Genomic DNA, 27,339 nt, shown 5'->3' with positions numbered 1-27,339 from the left:
ACTCTTGCTGTGAGCCAGATACTATGCGCAACTTCACACATATTAACCAACCTGCACAACGATCCTATGAGGAAGGGATTACTGTATCACTATTCCCCATTTTACAGCTGAGGTGCCAGAGTTAAGAACCTTACCAGTCAGTAAGTGCAGGAGCTGGAACTCTAGCTGGGAGTTCTGAGCCCTAAGGGCTAAAGCCTCAGTGGAGTGGCAGAAGCTGGGGTGTTAGCTTCTGCTGCCCCTTTCACACAGAAGTTCCTCTCCTAACAAAGGCAAATGCCCATGTCCCTTGCAGGGGGTAACCCAGTCCCAAAGAGGTTCTCCCACTTACTCCTGGAAGGTTGGCAACACACTGACTGATTCTTCCAGGGGTAGGGCTGGATATGAGTGAGCGTGTGGTGGGTACACCTGGGGCCTGGGGAAAGAAAGCAGACCCCCTAACATCAGCCCTTCTCCTCGACACCCCACGCCCTGCCTCAAGGTAGGGATTTTCCTTTTGTGGAAAGGAAAGTCCCTACTTGAGCCCCCAGTGCCAGCTCTCCTAGCTGCCCACACTGAGAGCCCAGCTGCACAGACCCCTCCCATCCCCATCTCTCAGGCTCCTTACACCGTATCTGGGCCAAGCTGCATGTTCATGGAGGAATCAGGGGCCATTCCAAGATCGTATGTGGGCACCATGGAAGGTATCTGGGGCTCCAGGGTGGGAAGTGGCTGGTCCCTGGAGGCCGGAAGGGGGCGTGGTATGGGTGACTGACATTCTACCACCCCTTCCTGCAAGTAAGTACCAGGCCCCACACACCCTTCACACCACCACTCACCTTTCCACAGTCATCTTGATGGAAGCTGGGACATAACCCCTGCCATCCTTACCCATCTGTTCAGCTGTTGTGGGGGAGGAAAGAAAGCCGTGGAGCACGCAGGGTTAGGAGGGAGATGAAAATGTGGGTGGGTAGGAAAATTGGGGCTACAAAAATGGAGAGAGAAATCAGGGATGACACATAGTGGGCAGGGCGGGGGCAGCTGGGAGCAGGGTGGGGATGGGTAACAGGAAGGAGTCAGAACTGCCAGCTCCAGCTCACGCTTGTAGTGGCTCCGGAAAGCCTCGTCCTTGGGTTTCTTGGGGTAGAGGTTTTTGAGCTGAGCAAGGTCCCGGATTCGGTCCCCCAGTGAGCGAATGGACAGGTCTTTGGCAGAGAATGGCTGGATGTTCTCTATCTGCGGGGAGCCTACAATAGGAATGAGACCCTGAGTGCCCCTGCCCAGACTTTATTCCCCTCCACCGTCCCACCACAGGCTTCATTCTCAATCTATCAAGGCAACGGGGAGAGGAGCCAGACTAGGGGTCCTGAGGTGGGGAAAGCCTCCAATCCATTCCCACAGAGCCCACAGTGAGAAGGTAGACATTCAGACCACAGAAGGGAGAGAAGCTGGACCTAAGGAAGAGCCTCCTGAAGAGCAGAGTTGTCATCAAGGAAGGTCAAGACATTTCCTTCCCAGAAGAAACCCCAGAGGGCACAGGCACAGAGGCAGAGGACTGGCTGGGGTGGCCTCACCATCCTGGCCCCAGATGACATGGGCAATGGTGATGCCTCCAATCTCTGAGTCGCTGAAGCGAAGGAGGAAGGTTCCATCAGGCTCGTTGACAAGAAGGCTAGTGACGTACTGTTTGCTGATAAAGCCAATGATCAGCCTGGCCAGGGAGGAGAGGACGGGGTTGGGGACACTGGGTGTGGAGTGGGAGCTGGAGGCACAGCTGCTCAGGCCAGCCAAGACAGGGACTCACCGATCTGACCAGTAGCTCCGGAGACAACGTTTGGTGAGGTCCAGGACACCATCAAACCACTGCCAAAATGTGAAGCCACGCCCCAGCAGGATCTCCTGTGGGAGAAGAGGGGAGCTGGTGTGGGCACAGGAGGGCCAGAGCTGGAGGGGTTGTTGCAGGCACTGAGCCGAGTGTCCACATGACACAGTCCCAGGGCACGGAGACCAAAGTGGACCAAAAAATGACAACAACCAACACTCACCTTTACCGTGCTCCAGGAAGGATTCTAAGCCCTTTCCATAAATTAATTTACCTGATCTTTGCAAGCCTATGGAAGTAGGTCCTCTAACTAACTCACCTTACAGATGGAGAAATGGAAACCCAGAAAGGTTAGATTCAAATAACTTGCCCAGGTCCACACTGCTGGTTAGAGGAAGAGCTCATGTTTAGCCCAGGAAGTCTGGTGTGGAGTCCCTCATAACCCTGGGGTTCACCCCTCCCTAATGAAGCTTGGCAGAAGTGGGATCCAGAGAAGGTGGCTTCCTGGGTATGAATGTCCTGCTCCTTTTGTTAACACATCCTCTGGCCACGTGAGCTTTTCAATCTTCTTTTTTTTCTAACAGAGCAGAACACGACTGCATTTACCCAGCTAGCCATCAACCAAGAAACCAAGATCCTTCTCCGCTGCTCTTGTAACAGAGCCAGTCCAAAGACAACTTATTTTGGAGGCAGTAAAACATAGTAGCTAAAAGCAAGAGTCAAAAATATGGGGTTCCATCGCAGGCATGCCACTTGTCTGCTGTGAGGCCTTGGACAAACCATGTATCCCCTTTGAGCATCAGGTTCCTCGTCTGTAAAGTGAGGATAATAATAGTACCTACCTCAAAGGGATGTTGGAAGGATTAAATGAGGTAACATACGTCAAGCGCTGAGTGCAATGTCTGGCATATAGTCAGCTATCAGCACACAGTAGCCAGTATTACTGCATGTGTTCTTGTGGAACTTCATCCAGGTTTTTACAATAGGAACTATTTTCCCAATGGGTCAAAGTCATTTTGAGTCAGAACTGTGTGTACACATAATCTAGGTAAGTCATGACAGTCGCTGGTAAAGAGGGGGAGGACAGAGGGCCCCCAGCCCAAAATCTGAAGGATGCCAGAGGACGCAGCCTCCAGGCCAACCCCTGGAGCTGAGGGGTTTGTTTTCCTGCTTGGGTCATGACAGGGGCCTTCCTGATAGACATGCCAGGCATAGTGAAGACCCCAACAGTCAGTTCCTGGGCTGAGGTTGGGGAGGCCCTGAGTGGCCCAGGCATGAAGAGCTTGTGAGGATGGGAGGTCCAAAGGGCAGGGGAATGACCTTGTTGAACTGTGACCAGGACACAGAACGGTGCTGGAAGGCTTCCATGCTGAGGCTGTTGTCATTGAAGATCTTCTGGGCCAGGAAGAGGAAGTGCTCTGGCAGTAGTCCCCGGTTGGTCCCCACCTCAGCCATAAACTTGAGGTTCAGAGTTTCACACATCTTTTCCCAGGGCACCCGCTCAGCCACCACAAAGGGCACACGGTCCTGGGGAGAGGGGAGAAGGAAAGGGTGCCCCAGGCTATCATCCCTGTTCTTCCTCAGGAAGGCCTTCACACTTCCCACCAGCTCAAGGTTACCCCTCCCAGACATTGTGCCCCTGAGCTCATGCTCAAAGATAGTGTTTTGCAACCGTAGTTTAGGACACTTCAACATCATAAGGCTGGCATGCAAAGAGGTCAGAAGTACGAAGGCAGGTCCCTGAGGAGTGGAGATCACTCCCATTTGAACGGGCTGTCCCACCAGCCTGCATCCCCCATGTCACAGCCCACCCTACCTCCTGCCCCTGCTCCAGGTCTTTCCTCACCATCTCAGAGAAGGCATTGTCCCACAGGATGGTGGCTTTTGCATTGTTGTCTTGGTTACCATGGACAATGACCACCAGAGGCAGAGACAGGGCCTGCAGGGGATAAGGAAAGGGGGTTCTTTTTACTGGGACAAGGGGCTTCCTCCTCGGCTGGCTCCAAGGGTATGGGGAAGCTATCGGATTCACACAACATACTTAAAAGATCGTGGTATGTTATCAAACACTTTCAGGAGCTCAATTAGGGCCTCCCTGTAGAAAAGTGAGTCAGTGCTAGGGAGCCAGACCTCCAGATTTCAAATGTCAGCTCCAACACAGGAGCTGTGTAACCTGGGAAAATTAATCAATCTGTCTGCCTCAGCGTCCTCGTCTGTAGAATGAGGCTAGTAATGGTACCTACCTCATAATGTTACTGTGAAAATCAAGTATGTGAGTATTGTTCTTAAAACAGCAGCCTGGCCTATAAAAAGGGTATAACCGCATTGGTTTCCACCACACTATTATTCCCAGCATGCACTCCCTGTTCCTGCCCCTGGGCTCACCCTGGCCCAGGAGCACCTGCCACACACAGGTATGGGAGTCACAAGAGATGAGGATCCAGGCCTCCGTGTGTGGCACGTGGGGCCTAGGGCCTGGACTGGGCAGGCCAGGGCCTCCCCTCACCTGCAGCTGGACGGGGAGCTTGCTGGAGCCAAGTGTGAAGCTGGTGGAGAACAGCACGGCACACTTCTCCTCCGTAACAGACTCCGTGCCCTTCCGCTCGCACCGCTTGATCTTCTTCAGAAGCTGTGGGGTAGGGTGAGGGAGAGCAGGGCTGAGGGCAGAGACCAGGGTGCCAACACCCTCTCCCAGGACAGCCCAAGTCTGCAGACCCCGGCCCACAGCTCCCTGAAGCCCTCACCAGGTTCTTGAAGAGGGCAGAGCAGCAGTTCCCAGGAATGCTGTTCTCCAGTGGCACGGTGTTGTTGAGGATTTCCCCCGTGCTTTCTCTAGCAGGGGAGGTCAGAGAGTGAGTAGGCTCCTTGCGGCTGGGCCAGGTGGGAGGAGGGGCTCAGGACCATGGTGAAGGGCATGGCCAAGGGCCCCAGAGCTCCATCTCCCTGCTTGGCTTCTTCAGGATGGAGTCTCCATCTTGGCCAAATTGTGAGGCCCCCATGCCACCCTGGTGGGCCCCTCTCCTTCCTCTGACTTGACCATTCAGGGTCCCCACATCCCGCAGTCCCCTCCTCATCACCCTGCTCTTTGTGGTGCCAGTCCTCCCAGCTCCTCTAGCCTCCACCACCCTAAGAGGCCTCCTCCAGCCCCAGCTTACACTCCAGCCCCAGGTCCCTGGGCCATGCTCAGCTCCCTCGCCTGCTTCTCGGTCACCATGTCAGCCCTAACCAGTGGAGGCTTGGATGGGGCCCCCAGGAGCCGCAGGCCCAGCAGAAATCGAACCCCAGCCTGGAACTTGGTCTGAGTCTTCAGAACCTGTGGGGGCTGCTTCTCCACCAGGAAAGAGCTGGGAGGAGCGAGGAAGACACAAGGGGAGTTAGCAACCAGGTGCTCTTCTGTCCTCCGCCACAGCTCTAGCCCTCTTCCTTCCTTCCTGGGTCTGCTCTGGGCCAGGCTCGAAGCTCGCAGGGCATACCTGGTGACAAGGGTTCGCAGGACTTCATCCAGCTGGCTGATCAGCACTGCCTGCGTCTTAGGCTCAAGCTCCCCGCCAGCCATCCCCACCTCCTGCTGCAGCTGGGAATAAATGTCCACCAGGCTCTCACACCTGGGGCCAGGACAGTGGTCAGGGGGCACAGGATTCAGGCTGCCTTCTCCAGCCAAATCCCCTTTCTCTAAACCCAGGAGGAAAGCAGGACAGTGTGTGTGGAGGGGTGGGAGTGGCAATGGGTGTGGCTGCAAGACACCTGAGCTTAAGGGATTCTGGGGCCTTCTCTGGCTCTGGATAGAAGATTCTTTTTCAGTACCTGGACCCCCTGTGGAAACCCAGCTACCTCTTCCCTGAAGCTCTAGTACCCAGATCAGCTGCCAGCACCCATGGCGTTTTTGTGCAAATTGAAAGGTGTCCTCATTCAATAGACCAAGTAGAAGGCTCTGGGCTCAGGGTTGGAAAAGAAAACCATCATTTGGGTGAGCTCCCGCTAGAGCACCCTTGGTCAGGCATGCTTATAAAGGACAAGACTGAACAGCAGTGTGCACAGCTCTGCTGCAGCTGGCTCCCCTGAATCCTGGTCCACTCCAAGGCCCACTCGTCTGTTTTTTTCTATCTCACACCCGTGGGTTCTCCTGCAGGGACAGCAGGTGTGTAGCCCCTGCGCCCCTCCCCCGCCAGCCCTGCCCCAACCTCTCCTGTAGTGGAGCCAGGCTCTCCTCAAAGGGTGCACCATTCCCTGCCAGCTGCTGCTGCCGTTTCCAAATCTGGATCCTCTTCAGCACCAGGGCCTGGGCAGCCTCCAGCTCACCGATGGTCTCCTGCAGCAACGTGGCCAGGGCCTGTGGGCAGGGATGACCTGAGCCAGGGCCACACACTGCCTCCTCAGCCTGCTCCTAAAGATAGTATGTTCTTTCTCACCCCTCTGGCATTCCTTGCCCCACTGCAGTCTGTGTCTCTCTGAGGTCTAATCTCCAGAGATCTGAGACCCCTCAAAGATTGCACTTGGAACACAATCCCCACCTCTCAGCCCATTACTCACCTCACTTGGCCCAGTCCCATTGGCAGGTGTTTCTCTCAAGCTGTGCAGAGGTACTGAAGGTAGGGACAGAAATCAAGGGTACAGATAGATTTGATGTTCAGTCATGGTGGAGGTCTAAGAGGGGATCACTCCCACACACTCCCCAAAACACTCTTAGAGCTCCAGGCCCAGGCTCCCACCTTGGCCAGCTTCAGCCCCCTGCTGCAGGGCTTCTCGGAGAAGACGGATTTCCCCCACTCGGTGCTGCAGCCTCCGCAGGGCTGTGTTAAACTTGAGTTCTTCCTGCTTCCAGTGGAAGGGCATTGGCAAGTGGCGGAACTGCACAGGAAGGACAGATGCCAAGAGGTGAGAAACTCTACCCATCCCCCTACACTTGGCCTCCACTCCCCAAAGGGGTACCTGCTACTATGCTCTACAGAAAAAGACAAGCCACTTCCCTTGTCTGGCTCTCCTTCTCCCTTTTGATAATTCTTCCAGACCTTGTGGAATGTTCCAGGGATAAGACTTCTCTCAGCAGAATCAGCTCCTTACCCCTTGCTCTCTTTTCCCAGGCCTCACTACCCTTGGTCCCTCATTTGAAGCTCCCCTGCATGGCTTGAAGTTCACTCTGATCCCAGGAACCCCCTTTGGTCATCCTGGACCTAGAACACTGAGCTTTCCCTTAAGTCCAATTCCTTCTAGCTTCTCATGGCTCCTGAGAAATTCAGGGAGGTGAGTTGAGGTGTGGGGTTATCACAATACCTGTTCCACAACAGCTTTTTTCTCCCCTTGAAGTATTTGTCTGAAAGTGGCCACCAGCTTCAGTGGGTCCCTCTGATATATGCTCTGTAGAAATGGAGGTGGTAGACAGGGTTAGCCTGGCTCTTACTATGTTGCTCGCCCTCCGGTCCACTCCCCTTCACACACACACTGAAGGGCAGTGCAGCTGTGAACTCTAAGTTTTCATGCAGTGACATACTTTTAAAATCTGATTTGCATGCTAGCTAACAGCTAACCACAGGAACAATTTGCTTCCAGCACCCAGCCAATTTCTTCCAGTGCCCAAAGCTCCCCCCAGCTCTACTTCTGGCCCCACCCCAGCCTTGGCCCCGCCTCCTGCTCCCACCTCCAGGGTGCTGATGTGTTGCAGAATGGTGCTCCCCTCCCCCTGCTCCCCAGCTGAGGCCTGAAGGCGCTGGACAGTGGAGGAAAGTAGGGCGCTGGCCATGTTGCAGCAGAAGGCATCTGCACCGACCAGGAACTCCCTGCAGGAAGATCGGGATGGGGGCGCCTCAGGTCTGCTCTGCTGACTCCGCCCACTCCTATTCTCCATTCAGACCTACTGCAGCCCTCATCTGTGCCCCTAAATCCCCAGTTTTCCAGCTGTTATGGGAAGCGCCCTTGCCCCAGACCTGAATTCCTCTCTCTTTGGCTCAGCCTTCTAACAGGGTGGGGACTCCACGTGTCAACATGCATAGTCTAGTAGATGCAGCAAAGACTCCCACTAAATCTAGGCTGCCACACATGGAATAATGGGCCCCAAGCCCCAAAATGGGGCAGATAAAATCCAGTGACAGAGAAGCTGGGCAGGGAGGGCCTAGAGGAGCAGCGTGGGACAGCAGGACTCACCAGGGCTGGCTCTCCAGCCAGTCACCCAGCAGACGCCGCAGGTGTTGGGGAAAATCAACATAGAGCCGCTGCAGTTTTTCTGGGGGTATCTTGGAGACCAGACCCCACAGAGACATGATCTGGAGTTCAGAGAGTGCCTGGAGGAAAGGAACAAGGCCACTCTGAGAGGTGCCCAAGAAAGCCAACCTATGTTACGGGGCAGCCAGTGACATCCTGTGACAGACCTCTGGGAGAATATCCCCACCACCACTCGCAGCCAGACCAGGGACATCTTTGGCCAATGCATGAGACAGGGTTACCCCTTCCATGGCAGACACAGGGGTGATGGGCTGGGAAAAGCTGAGCTGCAGCAGAGGGCTGGGAAGACAGGGGAGATGAGGGAAGCTCTCTGAGAGAAAGCAGAGGACTTGGGTTGCAACTCTAGACCCGGCTCTGGTTCTCTGGGAAAAGAACCTCCCTGCCATGGGCCTCACTCTTCTCATCTATAAAATTTGAGGTTCAGGTAAGCATAGAACTTTGTTTCCAAACTTTTGAAAGCAGCAGAATTTGTAGAATCCTTGTTTTTTAGACATAACACTATAGCACATCTAATAGATTACAGTCAAGTGTAAACCTCTGTTGTAAATCTGCTTTCTCTGTTGAAAGCAAGTGTGGCAGGCTTGGAACCCTACCGTTTCTACTTCCTTTTCCCCACCTCCTGACCCCAAAGGTGTCCCTGATCAACCCCCTCAAAATTCCAGGGCTCCAAGGGATAATTTGAGTATTACCAGGATAGATGATGAAGAGGGTGGTAGAGCAAAAATAGCTGCCATTAATTATGCACTTATATGTACGAGGCATTACACTGAATTCATTGCTCGCATACCTCAGAGATATTCCAGGTTTGGTTCCAGACCTCCACAATAAAGCAAGCCAAGTGAATTTTTGGTTCCCAGTGTGTATGAAAGTTATGTTTACACTACACTGAAAATCTATTAGATGTGCTATAGTGTTATGTCTAAAAAACAATGTATGTACCTTATTTCAAAAATACTTTAATGCTAAAAAATGCTGACCATCATGTGAACTTTCAGCCAGTCATAATCCTTTTGCTGGTAGAAGTCTTGCCTCAGTGTTGATGGCTGCAGACTGCTCTGGGTGGTGGCTGCTGAGATTGGGGTGTCTGTGGCAATTTCTTAAAATAAGACAACAATGAAGTTTGCCACATTGATCGACTCTTCTTTTCACGACTGGTATCTCTGTAGCATGTGATGTTGTTTGATAGCATTTTACCCACAGGAGAACTTCTTTCAAAACTGGAGTCAATCTTCTCAAACCCTGCCATTGCTTTATCAACTCAGCTTACATGATATTCTAAATCCTTTGTTGTCATTTCAACAGTCTTCGGAGCATCTTCATCAGGAGTAGATTACATCTCAAGAAACGACTTTCTTCACTCATCCATAAGAAGCAATTCCTCATCAGTTCAGGTTTAATCATGAAATTGCAGACATTCAGTACCATCTTCATGCTCCAGTTTGAATTCTAGTCCTTGTGCTGTTTCCACCATATCTGCAGATGCTTCCCCCACTGGAATTTTGAATGCCTCAAAGTCATCCGTGAGGGTTGGAATCAACTTCTTCCAAACTCCAGTTCATGTTGATATTTTTACCTCTTCCCAAGAAGAATGAATGTTCTTAATGGCATCTAGAATGGTGATTCCTTTACAGAAGGTTTTCAATTTACTTTGCCCAGATCCATCAGAGGAGGCACTATCTATGGCAGCTGTAGTCTTATGAAATACATTTATTAAATAGTAACACTTGAAGGTAAAAATTACTCCTCCATCTATGGACTGCGGAATGGACGTGTGTGAGCAGGCATGAAAACATTAATCTCATCGTACATCTCCACCAGAGCTCTTGGGTGACCAGGGGTATTGTCAATGGGCAATAATATTTTGAAAGGAATCTTTTTTCTGAGCAATAGGTTTCAATAGTGGGCTTAAAATATTCAGCAAACCATGTAAACAGATGTACTATTATCCAGGCTTTGTTATTCCATTTGTGAAGCACAGGCAGAGTATATTTAGCATAATTTTTAAGAGCACTAAGATTTTTGGAATGGTAAATGAGCACTGGCTTCACCTTAAAGTCATAAGGTGCATAAGCCCCTAACAAGAGAGTCAGCCTGTCCTCCTCACCTCTCTCAGCCTTCACAGAATTGAAGAGAGTCAGGGCCTTGTTCTGGATTAGACTTTTGCTTAAGGGATTGTTGTGACTGGTTTGATCTTCTCTTCAGACCACTCAAACTTTCTCCACATCAGCAATACGGCCATTTCACTCTTATCATTCATGTGCTCACTGGAGGAGCACTTTTTCTCTTCCTTTAAGAACTTTTCCTTTGCATTCACAACTTGGCCAAGTGTTTGGCATAAGAGGCCTGGCTTTTGGCATGTCTCAGCTTTCAGCATGCCTTCCTCACTAAGCTTAATCATTTCTAGCTTTTGATTTAAAATGAGAGATATGCCACTCTTCCTTTCACTTAGACACTTAGAGGTCATTGTAGGATTATTGATTGGCCTAATTTTAATATTGTTGTGTCTCAGGGAATAGGGAGGACCCAGGAGAGGGAGAGAGACAGGGGACAGCCAGATGGTCTGCAGAGCAATCAGAACACGCACAACATTTATGGACTAAACTCACCATCTTATATCATCAGCATGGTTTGTGTTGCCCCAAAATTATGGCAATAGCAACATCAAAGATAACTGATCACAGACACCATGACAAATATAATAATAATGAAATGTTTGAAATATTGAGAGAACTGCCAAAATGTCACACAGATACAAAGTTAGAAAAATGCTACTGGAAAAATGGCACCAATAGACTTATTCCACGCAGGGCTGCCACAAACCTTCAATACGCAGTATCTGCAAAGTGCAATAAAGCGAGGTATGCTTGTATCTCTTCAGAGCCTCACAGCAATCTTTCAAATATATAATTATCCCTTTTTCTAGATGAAGAAACTGAGTTCCAAGGCGGTTCTCTAACTTGACAAGGCCACTTAGCAAACAAGTTTGGAAATCAGGACTTAAATGTGCATGGGGGGGTTAACCACTACATTGTGCTGTTAGGATCCCTTCCCCATCTAGATCCCACCATCTTAAGAGGAGGGCGCTGTGGGAGGAAGGGAAGATCCAGGAAAGGGGAAAGCAGAGAGAACTCAGGGAGATGAGAGCCATTGGAAAAAAAGGTGGTTTGGTAAGCCTGCAGGCCTGCAAAAACCATAGAATTGGGGAAGAGGAAGCTAGGGGCTTAGTTAGAAGGCCAATGGCAGAGAAGAAAAGAGGGAGAGAGGAAAGGAGGAGATGGGACAAGCAGCAGAGAGGGCTGCAGAGTGGGGTTTCTCAGAGGGCTGCCAAGTGGAGTGGGCAAACCAGTGGTTTCCCAGGGGTCTCCCAATTCATGTTTCTCATATTGTCCCTTTCCCCAAGATGAGGGAGAGGGTAGGGATGGAAACTCCCTGGGTCTCCCCAACCCAGTAATCCCAAGTCCTCCTGTTGGACTTTTAGCCTTTCCCCTCCCCCAGGACTCGCAAAAGGATGGAGAACAGAGGCGCCTCATCTTTAGAGATTCCAGCTGCAAACCCCCTCCCTTGTCCCCGGCAGCTCTTTTCTCCCAATGGCAGAATCCTGCCCGCTTCAGCTCAAGGTACTCCAATAGTCCTTTCTATACCCACTCCCAGCTTTTGGTCTGTGTTTCAAATTCAAAGTAGGACCCCGTTCCTCACTTCTCTCTTGTCTCCTGTTTCTCACCGTGCTCAGACCTTGGACCCTCTACTCTTACCCTGTAGGGGACTGAGTTGATCCCTAATACCCCCTCGATGACTGACAGCCTCCTGGCCTGGCCCTGACCTCAAATCTCCTCCCCCACTCCACCCCCAGACCTCAGGAAGCACGCTCTCCCCCAACCCCTCCCAATAGCGAAGCTGGGTTTGCAGGCCTGCCAGGACAGCGCCGCCTTCTGCTGTAAGCTCCAGAGGACCCGCAGGGAGGGAGGAGCCCCGCGCGAGGGGGTGGGACCGGAGGCCCAGTGTCCCACGAAAGGGGAAGCACACGTCCAGGATCCTCTCAGCCCCTGCGTGGCCTAGACCCGGTCACCTCGACGCCTAGATTCCCGAGTCCCGTGGCCGTGGGACCACAGGATCAAAAGTCGGAAGAGCTCCTCCGAGTTGGCCACCGCGGGAGGCGGGGCCAGCGCGACCGGGAGAGTTAGCCGCGCGCCGCCTGGAAACCTGGCTTCTGCAGCAGCGGAGCGTGGAGCGGGGTTGAGGGGGAAATTCCCCCTCCTCTTGGGCACCATGAGGTCGACATCTGGGGCTCGCTCACTACGCAGCCACACCCTTGGACAGGAATCTTCGGGGTGGGAAGAGGCTAGAGATTTGTCAAGGACCCCTGCCCTCTGGCATCAGCCTTCTAGGGAGAAGCACCCCCTTCCCACCGCCCCCGAGGGCAGAGGGGCACCTCCTCGCCCTCCTCTCCCTGCCTGTACACTGCCCTGGAGGGGCGGGGGCGGGGTGTGGAAAAAGTCACCCACCGCGGGGAGGTGGCGGCGCTGGGCCTGTACGCATCTCGGACTCTTCTGAGAAATTCGAAACTGCCAAACCCAGCACCAACAGCACCTGAAACTATCGCCAGGGGACCACCCACTTCACCCAGGGGAGGGTCCTGAGAGGCGCCCCCAACCCCGCCAGCCCACCCCGCCACGCCGAGTAAGAGGCCCCCGCCCGCCCCTCCTCGGAGCCATCCCCTCACCTTGGCAACCCCTCTGCTGTCTTCTCCCGCTCAGCAGGCACTGCCAGGCCCCATGGGTCTGTAACTCTGTCCAGCGAGTTCAGGGCTGGCCCTGCTAGCACCCCCTCCCTCCACCACCACCACCGGAAAGAAAGTACACAGACACAGACACACACACACACGCACGCACACGCAATCCTCTCTCGTTCTTCCTCCTCAGTGTAAGCAGTGGCTGCCCCAGCCTGCTGTTTCCGGCTTCTCTGTCTACCCAGGTCCCTCCCTGGAGCTCTGACGACACAGAGAAGAGAAAGTGGGCTGGAGGAGGAAGAGGAAGAAAGTGGGGTGAGCTTATGTGCCTCCTGTGCCTGGTTGGGGAGTTTGAGGTGAGGGAGTAAGGACGGAGGCTGGGGGCCGTGAGGCCAAGCTACAGGGGAGGCTGGTCTCCGCTTGCTCTGTCCCCTCAAAACGTATCGACTTTTCTCCAGAAAGTCACCTAATACCGAGCAGAGACATGCCGTCCCAAACTGCCTCTCCCATACTCAAATTCTCACAGGGCCCTGTGTCTGGGGCTCTTGAGGGACTGGGCTTGTCCTGGCCTCTGCAAAAGCAAAATCCCTCTGGGCTCTGCGCTCCCTCCAGTGGACGACCCTGAAAAGTAGCCAAGGAGCTCAAACTCCAAAGTCCCCTCCCTTCTTGGCAAGGAACGCCTTAGAGGTCGCGTGACCACTGAGGGGGGGAGTGGAGGAGAAGACCCCAAAGCTCAGAATTCTGGAAGACCCCGGAACGAGTCTCCTGGACTGAAAACCGTCTTTGCCCCCTTCTCACAGGGTGCTACACTCCTGGTTGGAACTGGCACAGCCTGCAGGGTCCAAAGGGACAAGTCTGAGTATGAATCTGCTGTGCAGCCTGTCAAAGTTCCTGTTTCTGGGGTTAACACTGGGATACACCCAGAAACAAACCCGCACATGCACAACTTCCTCGGCCACAAGACCACACACACATACAGACATGCTTACACACATGTGGGCAAGCTCACAGACATGTCAGCACTCAAAGTCAAATGCAGTCACCGTGCAACACGCACACACACACAGGCTGGCTCAGCTTCTGAGTCATCATGACGAGTGGTTGGCTTCTGAAGCTTTTGCTGGAGGAGGAGCAGGAAAAAGCCAAGGGACCCAGAGACACCTTCATGCCCCCAAACCAGAGACATAGGGTGTGGAGAGGGTGGTCTCTGGTGCGGGGGGCGGTGCTGTAGAAAGTGGGAGGAGACATCTACTCCCTCTCTCTCCCCAAACAGGGCTGGGCTAAGAGGTTAAAGCTAGGCCTATGCTGCCCCCTGGTGCCTGGACTGATAGCCCAAACCCGGCTCCTCCCGCCTGGTCCCATGTGGATGGGCATGTGTGTGCAATAGTGCACGTGAACATGTGTGCTGGGGGTGGGGGAAGGGCAACAGAGGCTAACAAGTACTGGGACTCTGGAGACAGACTGCTTGGTTTCAGATCTGGTCAACACGGTAACTGCAGAGTTCTGGACAAGTTACTCTTTGTACTTCAGTTTTGTCATCCATAAAACCATTCATAAAATGGAGCAAATGATAGCCTTAATGCATAAAGTTGTGAGAATGAAATGTGAAAATGCCTGGCACGTAGTTAAGTCAGGCACTGTTTTTGTGGTCTAGAATAAACCAGGCATGAAGAAGGTAGAAGGGTCTCCCTCCTCTATAGGGGTCCCTGGGCTCGGGGGTAATATTACCGCCACAAAGATGGAGCCTATTCGAGGTCTATGTGCTCATGTATTTACTGTATCTGGAAGGCAGTGAATTAAGGAGGAAGGAGAGCAGGGGTGGAGATGGTAGGCAGGAATCTGTCCATGAGCTTGTGCAGCCAAGCTATGCTAGGATCGCAAGGGCTTTTGTGGTGCATGCACTTTGTATGTGCTTCCAGGCATCCTCTCTGCCTGCAGACCTCCACAGACAGCAGGTGAATTCAGGCTTCACCATTTCAGGGTCTCAGAAGCCCAATGTCCCCCGAACATTGGCAAGAGGAGGGGAAGAACGAATGCAGCCTCTATCTATGGCTCCTTTTGGGAAGTAGGAAGGCAAGGAGCAAGTACTGGTAGGAAAACAATATTTATTGTCATCTTCTCTATCTACACCAATGGGGGAACACTGGGATGCTATGAAAAGAACTCAGACTCTAGAGGCAAATCTGGCTTGAGTCCAACTCCACTTAAAAGCGTGGTGACTGTGTGTCAACCCCTCAAGTGGAACAGTAGTTGGAACTGCCTCGCAGGGCCTAGGCTGGGATGGTGTCTTGGGTGCAAATTTAAGGAGGGCCCCATCTTTAGGTCATGCAACTGCAGAGTGGGCCAGACTTTCAGTAATGACACCCCCACTGGCACAACGCTGAGAGTGAGTGACTTGCCTCACCCTCCTTCAGGCCCTGCCATCCCCATAAGTGGCTAGAAAGATTGCACAAGAGAAAGCATAGATAAGAAGAACTTTGTAGTCTGTGAACAGTAGGTTGCAACCCAATAGTGAGTCACAAAATCAGTCTGAAGAGTGTATTAGTTTGCTATGTCTGTTGTAACAAAGCACACATTGGATGACTTAACAGCTGTTTATTGTCTCACAGTACTGGAAGCGAGAAGTCCAAGATCAAGGTGCTGGCAGAGTTGGTTCCGCAGTCTCAGGGCTATGAGAGAATCCATTCCAGGTCTTTCTCTTGGCTGTCTTCACATTCACATGGTGTTCTCCCTGTAATGCCAGTCTGTCTCCAAATTTCCCTTTAAAAAAAAATTCATTAAGGTACATACAATAAAATGCACAAATTTTAGTATATAGCTTGATGACTTTTGACATGTGTATACACTTATGTAACTGTTGCTGTGATCAGGATATCAACATTCTCACTAATGTTTTCCCTCCTTCACCTATTTCATCTATGCCCCCAGTCCCCTTCACATTTCCCCTTTTTATAAGACATCAGTCCATTTAAATTATGGACCTTATTTGAATTTGATTACCTCTGTAAAAACCCTGTCTACAAATAACATCACATTCAGAAAGTACTGGGGTACCTCATATGAATGTGAATTTTCAAGGGACATACGAATTCAACATATGAAAATATAAATTTTCAAGGTAACAATTCAACCCATAACAGTGAGCTTTGACCACCATTTTTTAAAAACAAAGCAGAATAGAGTAGAAAATATCAGCATGCATCACACAAAGGATAAGTATTGTTTAATGAAACTTTTGCTTTAGTTTTATATACATATCTTGATACAAAATACTTTTTAGTACAGGCTGGGACAAAAAAAAAGCAAAACTAAGCACCGTTTGGGTGTTGGTAACCATCACATAACACTTTGCATTGCTCTTCAATTATTTTATGGGTACATCCTTCTTACAGGAGAACGTAAGCTCCTGGAGGGTGGGGATTCACATCATACTGTACATACTGCTGTGCAGCTAGAAACTATAACATGCATTCGTGTGAGTGAAAACAATGACTACCATTTACTGAGTGTTTACTGTGTACCTGGTGCTGGGCTAAATGTTTTACATACACTCTTATATAAGCCTAAACTTAGTGATGGACTGATGGTAGGAGCTCAATACATTTCACAATAAGATGAGCGGGTGCCATGTTTGGGAACAGTGGATAGTGTCCTGAGATTTGTGGAGGATTGAGGGATAGAAGGAAAGGTCACAGGAGTGTGAGGAGCTGCTGCAGGCTCCTTGCCAGCCCTGTCTCTCAGGCCTTTGCCATTCTCCCCAAATTTCCATCCACCTTGATACCAACTCACCACTCAGATTACAGGAAACAGAGGCCATCAGTTGGAAACTTCCCCAGATATGCTTATTAGCACCTGCACCCTCCCTGCAGGCTTAGAGGAAAGGGTGTCTCTGTCCCTGCTCCTGCCCAAGATATGTTCCTCCACCTGTGCTCATGACCCCTCTCTTCTGCTTCCTCAGACACTGTTCCACTAATTGGCCCCCATCCTCCAAATCTCCAACCTCTCATTCTCTAATTATTACATCTCCTTGCTGTCAGCCTATAAGCATGTTCAAATTTCTCCCACCTTTAAAAAAGTAAAATCAAACTGATAGAAAACAAACAAAACCAATCTGCCCAAAATCTGTATTTAGTTAATTCAATAAAAATTTGTTGGGTGACTGTTCTCAGGCTTTTACAGCTAAGGGGAGAGTCAGATTAGTTAACAAACAATGATACTACAAGATAATCAGGGATATGATTCCAGTGAGGTACAAGGTGCCATGGGAGCTCTTTGGAGGGGCACTTAAACTAGGTAGAGGATAGGGGAGATCATAGAGAGCTTCCTGGAGGAGGCCACAGCTAAAATGAATCTTGGAGGGAAAATAGGAGTTATTCAGGCAAAGAACAAGAGGAGAGGTAAAACAGGAAGAGGATCTAGCATGTGCAAAAGCATGGATACTGAGGGAGCATGGTACCTTCTAGAAATGGGTAGTAGTTGGCAATGGGAGCATCAGAGGATTTAAGTAGGTGAGTAATATGATGAAATTTGGTGGAGAAACTACCTAGGTGTAGTGTGGAGGGTGGATTTAAAGTTAAGTCTGAAGCCAGGAGGACAGTTCAGAAGTTTAATAATAACAGAGGAGGAGGCCATTTGGTGGAGGAGTAAAAGTGAAGCATTGTGGAATGAAGGCTGCTTAGGAAGGGAAGTAAAGGCATGAGGAACCAGGGGGTAAGAAAAGAACAGAGTCAAGGAACTGGAAATCTCAGCAAACCCAAAGAAAAGGCTTCCTGGGCACAAAGGAAAGAAAAAACTAGAGTGTTATGGTCAGAGACAAGGAGGTAAGATTTCAGTCCAGCTCTCCGGGGAGAGTGGAGCTATAGTGACATGGAGGTGAGTCACTGGAATTGTGGAGGGGAGGGAATCAAGAGGCCAGGGTGCTGGCAGGACTTCCTGCATGGATGCTGAAGCCATCTGGGTCTGCAAAAGACCTGAAGTGGACAAGAAACAGTGAGTCAGATGCCAACTACTGTAGGGAGTGTGGTCAAGTGACCAGGACATCAGAGGATGACAGCAAAAATTGTAAGAACTAACACTTAGTAAGGGTTTATATGTTATTTCAATTTCCACTAAAAAATCTAAGCACTGTATGTTGATCCTACAATACTATGAGATAGAACTGTGTGCCCAATACAGTAACCACCAATCATATGTGGCTACTTAATTTTAGATTTAAAAAAATCAGTTTCTCATATGCAGTAGCCAAATTTCAAATATTCAATAACCAACAGCTAATGGCTACTATACTAGCACAGACATGGGACATTTCCATCATCACAGAAAGCTCCACTGGATAACACTGATAGCCCTGATTTTACAAATGGAAACTCCCAAGGCCAGAGAGCTGGCAAGAGAGAGATCTGGGATTTGAACCCAATTAGTCTGGATACTAATTGCTGTTGCCTGGCAACATATCACATCTTAATGAAAGGTGAAATGGCTGACCCTTAAAAGGAAGAGGAATCTGTAAATGCGGGGCAAGCACTGATGGTACCTACTCAGCAGTAAGCCCTTCTCCCTTGCTGGCAAAGTCTGGATTTTGACCAGGGGTTCCCTTCCCATGCATTCAGGGGATGAATCTCACTGGTCCAGCCATCATGGTATTCCCATTCCCCTGGTCAATAGGACTTTATGGGGCTCTTGGGAAAGATTTTGTTTTTCCTCAATTCCAAGTCCATATGTGAAACATCTGCAACCGTGTTGCAACTATGAGGGGAGATACTGTCAACCACTGAGGATAGAGAAGCGATGTGAGGAGGTAGAAAACTCTTGATGAGTAAATCAACCCTGATCTGCTCCAGAACTCCTCTTTGTTCAGTTTGTTTTTATTGGGTCTTATGTTACTTGCTGCTAGATGCATCCCTAACTGAGACCTTGGTGGAGCTATTTTGACTATCAGAAATGGAGAGCCCAGAGCAGGCTGACACCGATGCTCCCGTCACCACTTGTCTTGTGCAGCTGGGAGAATATGTGAGATCTTGTTAAAGAAAGAATATCCTTAGGCAAGAGTCTGATTTCAGACTAGCAAGGAGGGGCAAGGATAGTCTGAGCCTAAATTGGCCAGGGCTGTGTGCAAGGAGGTGGGTGGGGAGCAGTGCAAGGATGGTCAGGAAGAATAAGCAATGGGCCAAGTGGAGAAGGGTGGACACCCACTGAGGCTTGCTTGCCAAGGGTGACAGGATGTGAGCAGTGGCAGAGTCAGCTGATAGCAAGTTTCCAAATGGAGCCCTGGGACTGTCAGAGGCTTACTGTGGCCAGCATACCTTCACCTCACAGAAGGATAAGCAGCAGCCTTGGTGGGTGGCCGAAGTCAAGTATGTCTGGATGGAGCCAGCTGTGGTCAGGACTGAGCCTTGGCAAGGAAATCCCAGCCCTTTAACTAACACACTAATTACTGTCTCTCTCTGTCTTCCCTTGTGCAGCCAAGCTTCTTGGGAAAGTTACTCACATTCATTCTCTTCCCTTCCTCACCTCCTCAGTGCACTGCCAGCCAGCTGCTGTTCCCAGCAGCCCAGTGAAACTTTTGTGGTCCATGTCACAGCTGCCCTCCTAGGTGTTGAGAACAGCAGCCTTCTCTTGCTGGACCTCTCAGCAATGTTCGACACTGTTAACCATTCTTGAGTGAGCCTCCCCACCCCCATTGGTTTTCAAGGTCTCTCTTTCCTGGTCTTCCTCCTACCTCTCTGGGAGGCCCTTCTCAGCCTCCTGTCTTCACAGGCTACTCTTCCTAGGTAATCTTATCCACAGCCAAGGCTGTAGCCTCTCAGCGGCAAAGCAATATAATATAATAAACCATGGCCTCTGGGGCCAGGCCCCTGGGGTTCAAAGCCCTGCCCTACCGCTAGTTTGCTGTATGACATCCAAACACTTACCAAGATGTAGATAGTTATCCTCACCCCACCCTCCTGGGGAGCCACTGTTCTAATTTTCTTACACTGTAAATTAGTTTTGTCTGTTCCACAATTTATATAAATGGAGTAAAATAGGATATTGCTTTTTCTCTTTGGCTTCTTTGACTCATGTTGAGACTCACCTGTGCATGTTGTTGTGTGTATCCATATTTTGTCTGTTTTTATTACAAGTGGTATCCCATTGTAGAGATAGACCACAGTTTGTTTATCCTTTTTTTAAGATGATAGACACCTGGACTGTAGCCAGGTTTTGGCTATTAGGAAGAAAACTGCTATGAACATTCTTCTCCAAATCTTTGTATAAGCATACAATTTCATTTCCTTGAATAAATAATTAGGAGTATAGTTTCTGGGTTATAAGGTAGGTTAATTACTCAGTTTTATAAGAAACTGCCACATATTGCTCCAAATTGATAGTACATTTGACATTCCCAACACAGTATGAGAGTTCAGTTCTTCAACATTCTCACTACATTTGTTATTATCAACTTTTTAAAGCTTGACCATTTTGGTGAGTGTGGAGAATTATGTTATGTGGTTTTAATTTGCATTTTCTTGGTGACTAAAGATATCTGAGCACTTTTCATGTGCTTATTGGCCATTGGCCATTTATATATGTTTTTTTTGTGAAGTATTTGTTCAAAAATTTTGTCCTTTTTTTTAATTGGGTTGTCTTTTTATTACTGTGTTATAGGAATTTTTTCTATTAAAGTATCATTGATATGCAATAGTATGAAGGTTTTACATGAACAACATTGTGGTTTCAACATATAGGAATTTCTTTTTAATAACCTAGATAGCAGTCCTTTGTAAGGTCAATATTTTGCTTACCTATTTGGCTTATGTGGGTAAAATTGTAATATCTCGCCTGGCTTTAGTATATCTGCATATCAATAGGTGTTCAGCGGTGGAGAGAAGTATGGCTTTAGTGCATTTGCATCATTCCTCAAGGGTGGAGAGAAGTTCAACTCCATATCAGTGGGTAATTACCTGGGCAAGGAGGGCTTATCTGTAGCTGAAAGGTGAGGGGGAGGGCCAGTTTTGCTTCTGCTGGAGAAGAAAAGGGACAAGGCCCCAGACTGCAGTTTGTAAGCAATAAACAGGTTTTAAACTTATTTCTCCCTTTGACTGATTTTTAGAGGTATTTTGCCCCGGGATTTCCTCTCCCTGGTCTTAGAGCTTACTCATCCGTTTCCTTAATGCTGTCTTTTGATGAGCAAAAGTTTTATGTTTTGATGTTTCTTTTATGAATTTTTTTCTCTTACAGTTATTGCTTTTTTTTTAGTATCATTAATCTACAATTACATGAGGAACATTATGTTTACTAAACTCTCCCCATCACCAAGTCCCCCCCCACAAACCCCATTACAGTCACTGTCCATCAGTGTAGTAAGATGCTGTAGAATCACTATTTGTCTTCTCTGTGTTGCACAGCCCTCCCCGTTCCCCCCTCCACATTATACACACTAATCATAATGCTCCCTTTCTCTTTTTCCCCCCCTTATCCCTCCCTTCCCACCCATCCTTCCCAGTCCCTTTCCCTTTGGTAATTGTTAGTCCATTCTTGGGTTCTGTGATTCTGCTGCTGTTTTGTTCCTTCAGTTTTTTTTTTTTGTTCTTATACTCCACATATGAGTGAAATCATTTGGTACTTGTCTTTCTCTGCCTGGCTTATTTCACTGAGCATAATGCCCTCTAGCTCCATCCATGTTGTTGCAAATGGTAGGATTTGTTTTCTTCTTATGGCTGAATAATATTCCATTGTGTATATGTACCACATCTTCTTTATCCATTCATCTACTGATGGACACTTAGGTTGCTTCCATTTCTTGGCTATTGTAAATAGTGCTGCGATAAACATAGGAGTGCATATGTCTTTTTCAAACTGGGCTGCTGCATTCTTAGGGTAAATTCCTAGAAGTGGAATTCCTGGGTCATATGGTATTTCTATTTTGAGCTTTTTGAGGAACCTCCATACTGCTTTCCACAATGGTTGAACTAGTTTACATTCCCACCAGCAGTGTAGGAGTGTTCCCCTTTCTCCACAACCTCACCAACATTTGTTGTTGTTTGTCTTTTGGATGGTGGCGATCCTTACTGGTGTGAGGTGATATCTCATTGTGGTTTTAATTTGCATTTCTCTGATGACAAGCAATGTGAAGCATCTTTTCATGGGCCTGTTGGCCATCCGAATTTCTTCTTTGGAGAACTGTCTGTTCAGCTCCTCTGCCCATTTTTTAATTGGATTATTTGCTTTTTGTTTGTTGAGATGTGTGAGCTCTTTATATATTTTGGATGTCAACCCTTTATCAGATCTGTCATTTATGAATATATTCTCCCATACTGTAAGATGCCTTTTTGTTCTGTTGGTGGTGTCCTTTGCTGTACAGAAGCTTTTCAGCTTGATATAGTCCCACTTGTTCATTTTTGCTTTTGTTTCCCTTGCCCGGGGAGATATGTTCATGAAGATGTCGCTCATGTTTATGTCTAAGAGATTGTTGCCTATGTTTTTTTCTAAGAGTTTTATGGTTTCATGACTTACATTCAGGTCTTTGATCCATTTCGAATTTACTTTTGTGTATGGGGTTAGACAATGATCCAGTTTCATTCTCTGACATGTAGCTGTCCAGTTTTGCCAACACCAGCTGTTGAAGAGGCTGTCATTTCCCCATTGTATGTCCATGGCTCCTTTATCGTATATTAATTGACCATATATGTTTCGGTTAATATCTGGCCTCTCTATCCTGTTCCACTGGTCTGTGGCTCTGTTCTTGTGCCACTACCAAATTGTCTTGATTACTGTGGCTTTGTAGTAGAGCTTGAAGTTGGGGAGTGAGATCTCCCCTGCTTTATTCTTCCTTCTCAGGATTGCTTTGGCTAGGCTATTCGAGGTCTTTGGTGGTTCCATATGAATTTTAGAACTATTTGTTCCAGTTCATTGAAGAATGCTGTTGGTACTTTGACAGGGATTGCATTGGATTTGTAGATTGCTTTAGGCAGGATGGCGATTTTGACAATATTAATTCTTCCTAGCCAAGAGCGTGGGATGAGTTTCCATTTGTTAGTGTCCTCTTTAATTTCTCTTAAGAGTGTCTTGTAGTTTTCGGGTATAGGTCTTTCACTTCCTTGGTTAGGTTTATTCCTAGGTATTTTATTCTTTTTGATGCAATTGTGAATGGAATTGTTTTCCTGATTTCTCTATCTGCTAATTCATCATTAGTGTTACAGTTATTGCTTTTTATGATTTAAGAAAATTTTGCCTACTTCCAAGTCATAAAGACATTCTGTGTTTTCATCTAAAAGCTTTATGATTTTAATTTTTGTGGCCTAGATCTATGATCCATCTTAAATTAATTTTTGCATATAGTATAAGGTGGGAGTCAAGGTTCACTTATTTCTCCCATATGGATATTCAGTTGTTCCAGGACCATTTGTTGAAAAGACATTCCTTTCCCCAGTGGATTGCTTTGACATCTTTGTCCAAATCAAATGACCTTGACATATGAGTTTTTTTCTGTCCCTCTGTCCTGTCCCATGGATCTGTCTGATACTTGAGCCAGTACCACACTGTCTTGATTACTGTAGCTTCCAATCCTTGAGGCCAAGGGGTATAAGTCCTCCAGCATTGGGAATGTTTTTTTTCTTTTGTTAGTATTGGGGTTTTAAAAAGCTCTCCAGGTGATTCTACTGGGCAGTCAATTCTAGATCCAGCTTTCTCTATCATTATCCTCTAGGCTGACATGATAAACCAATTAGTATCCAAGATCCTATCTCCTTAGTCTGGAATCCTCTTCCTGTCCAGTTTTATGGCTGATGCATTATGGACTTCATCAGTTTCTCATCTTGCTCTCCACTTCCTCTAGAAAAAAATTCGAAGTCCTTAGTGGGGCTAAAATCACCCTTTGTGTTAGGCTCCCTGACAGGTCATCCGTTACCCTCTCCAGTAAGTGCACCTTAGACTTCAGCCATACCATATTTGCCATTCCTCAAATGTTTTAAACTTCCTCATGACTTTACTCCTTCAGCCTAAAACACAGTTTCTTCCTATCATTGCAAGTCATCTCTTTCCCCTCTTTCAACATGTAGCCTGGCATAATCTGCCCTGCTTTGCCTTGATCTTATCTGGAATACATATCCTACTTTGGTTCCCATGGCCCTCTGTGTTTGCCTCTATCATAGGCAGTAAAGTACTGTATTATAATTGTCAGTCATCAAGTTGAGCAGCTCCACTAATTGTACACTCAGCATTCTTGAAGGCAGAGACAGTGTGTTTCCACCTCTTGTCCCCAGTGCCCAGCAATGTGTCTGGCACATCTGAGGTATGTGATAAATGTTTTTTTAATGGAAATATATTCAACGTACAATATCCTATTAGTTTCAGGTGTATAATATAATGATTCACAGTTTTTTTACATTATGAAATGATTTGATAAATGTTAATTAAATGAATGAAAACTGGGCTTTGGGGATTTGGGACAGATTCATTAATCTCTCTGGGCCTCTATTTCTATATCTACAAGTTAGAAATAAAACCTATGCCACAAAGTGGTTATGAGACTTAGGTGACCTAATCCATGTAAAATCCATTGTGTGGACTTGGTAACTCCTAAGCGTTCAATAAAATCTTGGTTTTCTTCCCACCTTCCCTGCAGACAACCTTCCTAGTCACACTTCTTTAAATGACCACTAGGTGGTGTCCATCTCTGGCCGCACAATCAGTCCCAGAGGCATCCCCTTAATACCGTACCATTCCAGTGCCTGTTACACTCAGACAGGAAAAGGAGTTGTTTAATGATTTTCTGAGAGCAAAAGAAAAGGAGATATTCCTGTTCCCACACCAACTTCTTTGCCGCTGTCACCATTCTACGTATCCTGATCATGGATTGCAGAGAATTCCTCCTTGATTTCCCAGTGTGTTGTTATAATTCCAACCCAAGGACTTGAAGATGGAAGAAGGTTCTTCAGAATAGAAGTGGAGAGGTGAAGGAACTGAGGCAGAGAGGGACTGAATAATGAGGGCTTTAGGAGAAATATGGGGAAGAAGATGCTTACCGTTATATCCCATTCAACAGTAATTATGGTTTCCTCTACCTGGGCAGACACCCCTAGTCCTAATATACCTGTTAGCCTCCCCGTCAAGCAGCTGAGAGCTCATAACACTGCAGAGAAATAAAATACATGATCCCTCCTCTTAAGGAATTTATGGTTTGGTGGTAGGCCCACAACTCCCAAAATTGAGTGCTAAATTCTGGGTCCTGCGGCTACCTTTACAGCTAGTTTAGAAGATGAGCAGAGACTAACAGGAGAGCTTTCCTGAGGAGGATAGGGAGAAGCTGGGAGAGCTGCATAATTAAAGGCTTGGGTGGAAACAGGCATTCCCTCATCTCACAGAGCCACCCTCAGCAGTTCACATACAGGAAATAACCAAGGACCCAAAAACCCCTAGATGGTGGAGTATCCAATCTTGTAATATAAAGTAGCCAATATAAGAAGTGAGCTTAGATGTGTGTGTACAACGTGGAAAGGGATCTACGTAAGTCAATTGAAAAAAGCAAGTTACAGAACCAAGAGCTCACTTGTTGTTTTAAAGGATGTTTGTATTTGCTCATCATTTAAAGAAAAAAAAAACCTCCCCATAGGAGACCCAAGAAACTCTTAATAGTGGTTATTCTGGGGGTTGGACTAAAAACAGGGGCGTGGAGAACTCAAGTTTACTTTTACCCTGTACCTTTCTGTACTGTTGAGTTTTTTAATCAGTAAGTATTATCATTTTTTACAATGTAAAGTTAATAAAAATGAACACCCATGCACATTCAGGAGATAGCATGGTTTGGGAGGTAGCAAGTGAGAGGTGTCAACATGCTGGCTAAGGCCAGATTTTGGAAGGTCATGACTGGAAGGGCTCACATTTGACTCAGTTGTCTATAGACACCCAGTAGGGGTCTGCCAGCCAGGGAGAGACAGGCAAAGCAGTTTGAGGGAGATTCATATATGTAAAATGGTTAACAAGACAGGAATGAGACTGTCCCCTCACAGCACTCTCAGGCTACATACAGTGACTCCAGATAGCTTCTTCCCTTCAGGGCTGCCTGAAATCTGTTTCAATCTGATTTCATTTGGACCACAGTATTGGGAGGGGGTCCTGGGAGCAGAAGGAACCTAATAGGCAGTCAGAAACATTTAGTGAGTGCCTGCCCTGTGCCCGTCACTGTGTCAGCCCAGAGGGCTGGGTAAAAGGAGGAATAAGACCCCACCCTGCCCAGAGAAATGCTGGCAATGGACATGGAGGAAATCTGATTTGTTTCAAAGGAAAAAATGACAGGCCTTGAGCACAGGCTTGCAAGATTGGAGAAAAAGGCCCAAAGAGTTGGAAAAGGTCTGGTTTCTAGTCTAAAGGGAGACTAAAGGTAGGTGACATCCCAGAGCAGGAAGTTCTGGTTTCGGGGGAAAGGTCGCGTTGCTCTGGATTCCTCTTGCCATCAACACAAGTCATCCTGCTATCCTGCTTTCTGCCAGGGACAGACTGGAGGCCTTGGGGCCCTTCTTGACTGGAATTCGTAAAGGGAGAAGGGTGGTGCAACCCTCTCTCGTCTCAAACGTCAATTTCTGGCAGCGGAGGTCGCTGCCTGCAGTCTCCCTGAACTCTGACTTCCAGACACCAGAGCCAGACACCCGTGGTACAGTCTTAAAACACCGCCAGAAAGGGGTAGTGGCCAGAAGCTTATTTACCGGGTTCTGGGAACCGCCCGAGCCGTCTGGACTCAAAGTGGCATTCCCCTACAGGCTCGGAGCCGGGACAAAGGTCCGGCAGGTAGCAGACACCTCCTTAGAACTCGCGGCCTGCAGGAAGAGGTCTAGAATCCCTCATTCTCATTCCAAACCCCCGTTGCTTGGAATCGAAAACCCCGACCTGATAGGAGGCCAGTCAGAAGGTATAAAAAACAAAATGCCAAACAAACAAAAAAATAATAAATGAGCCCCGACTTCTCGGGTCGAAGGGGGCCGGCCCTTCCTCGACCCCACCCCGCTGGTGACTCACCTCCCTCCAAACCAGGGTCCGCCCCTCCGCGCCCTGGGCCAGGCGAGCTGGGAGGGGCTGGCACTGAGGTGGGCTGCATCCCGCAGCCCCAGGCGGGCGGGCAAGCTCCGGCGTGTCCCCGCGGGTGTCCCTGATTCCTCCGAGCCCGGGCACGGAGGCGGGGGCGCCCTCGCGGTCCCTCCGCCACACAGCCCCCTCCGCCACAGGCCCCAGTCCCGGTCCGGTCTTACGAAGTCTCCAAATGAAACCTCAGCCTATTCTCGTATACTGGCCCCGCGGACAGGCGGCCCCTGCGCCCACCCCAGGCTGGGGAGGTACAGGCAGGGTTCCCGGGAGATCAGGTCTCGGCCTGGACCTTCGAGTCGCTGCTCCCCAAACCGGTCTGAAATCCTAGGCTGTGACACTGAGTTTCAGGGGAAGCCCGCAGCACTCCTCGCCCACTACCCACTCCTCCCTTGCCCCTTCGGCATTCTGGAGCACCGGGGAGGCAGGCCCAGTCCGGGGAGGGGGTGGTTCTGGCCCAGCACCGGCCGGCGGGCCGGGGACCCCGCTCTCCCACCGCTTGCCAGAGCTGCACATCGCGCCGCGGGTCCAACTCCCTCCCGAGGGC

General features: G+C 48.7%; 1 protein-coding gene and 2 long non-coding RNA genes across 4 annotated transcripts in view; 1 reads left to right on the top strand and 2 right to left on the bottom strand.

The window, feature by feature from the left end:
* STAT6 (signal transducer and activator of transcription 6) overlaps positions 1-12,942 on the bottom strand; it is a 15,107-nt gene extending 2,165 nt beyond the window's left edge. Inside the window, exons 1-19 of one of the 2 annotated variants that reach the window (XM_017643386.3) lie at positions 12,735-12,942; positions 7,937-8,073; positions 7,434-7,572; positions 7,070-7,153; positions 6,508-6,646; positions 6,329-6,381; positions 5,980-6,128; positions 5,272-5,403; positions 4,954-5,142; positions 4,543-4,630; positions 4,305-4,427; positions 3,645-3,737; positions 3,119-3,325; positions 1,781-1,875; positions 1,551-1,687; positions 1,077-1,223; positions 816-879; positions 605-715; positions 329-412 (exon numbers count right to left, since the gene is read on the bottom strand). In XM_017643386.3, the coding sequence (XP_017498875.2) occupies positions 329-412; positions 605-715; positions 816-879; positions 1,077-1,223; positions 1,551-1,687; positions 1,781-1,875; positions 3,119-3,325; positions 3,645-3,737; positions 4,305-4,427; positions 4,543-4,630; positions 4,954-5,142; positions 5,272-5,403; positions 5,980-6,128; positions 6,329-6,381; positions 6,508-6,646; positions 7,070-7,153; positions 7,434-7,572; positions 7,937-8,052 (2,150 nt within the window). In that variant the 5' untranslated portion in view covers positions 8,053-8,073; positions 12,735-12,942. Of the gene's footprint in view, positions 1-328; positions 413-604; positions 716-815; positions 880-1,076; positions 1,224-1,550; positions 1,688-1,780; positions 1,876-3,118; positions 3,326-3,644; positions 3,738-4,304; positions 4,428-4,542; positions 4,631-4,953; positions 5,143-5,271; positions 5,404-5,979; positions 6,129-6,328; positions 6,382-6,507; positions 6,647-7,069; positions 7,154-7,433; positions 7,573-7,936; positions 8,074-12,734 lie in introns of those variants that run through there. The other variant, XM_073213404.1, reaches the window with a different exon arrangement.
* LOC118967280 (uncharacterized) lies at positions 12,935-15,483 on the top strand. Its single transcript, XR_005054183.2, has 3 exons — positions 12,935-13,055; positions 14,721-14,830; positions 15,350-15,483. It is a non-coding gene; the product is annotated as an uncharacterized lncRNA (long non-coding RNA).
* Positions 15,321-27,339, bottom strand: LOC140843583 (uncharacterized). Its single transcript, XR_012121437.1, has 2 exons — positions 26,730-27,339; positions 15,321-15,500 (listed from the first exon to the last, which is right to left on the bottom strand). It is a non-coding gene; the product is annotated as an uncharacterized lncRNA (long non-coding RNA).

The sequence above is a fragment of the Manis javanica genome, chromosome 10 (assembly GCF_040802235.1).
Source record: "Manis javanica isolate MJ-LG chromosome 10, MJ_LKY, whole genome shotgun sequence".
In the NCBI taxonomy this organism is placed as follows: Eukaryota; Metazoa; Chordata; class Mammalia; order Pholidota; family Manidae; genus Manis; species Manis javanica.
This window is presented reverse-complemented; position numbering and strand designations above follow the sequence as displayed.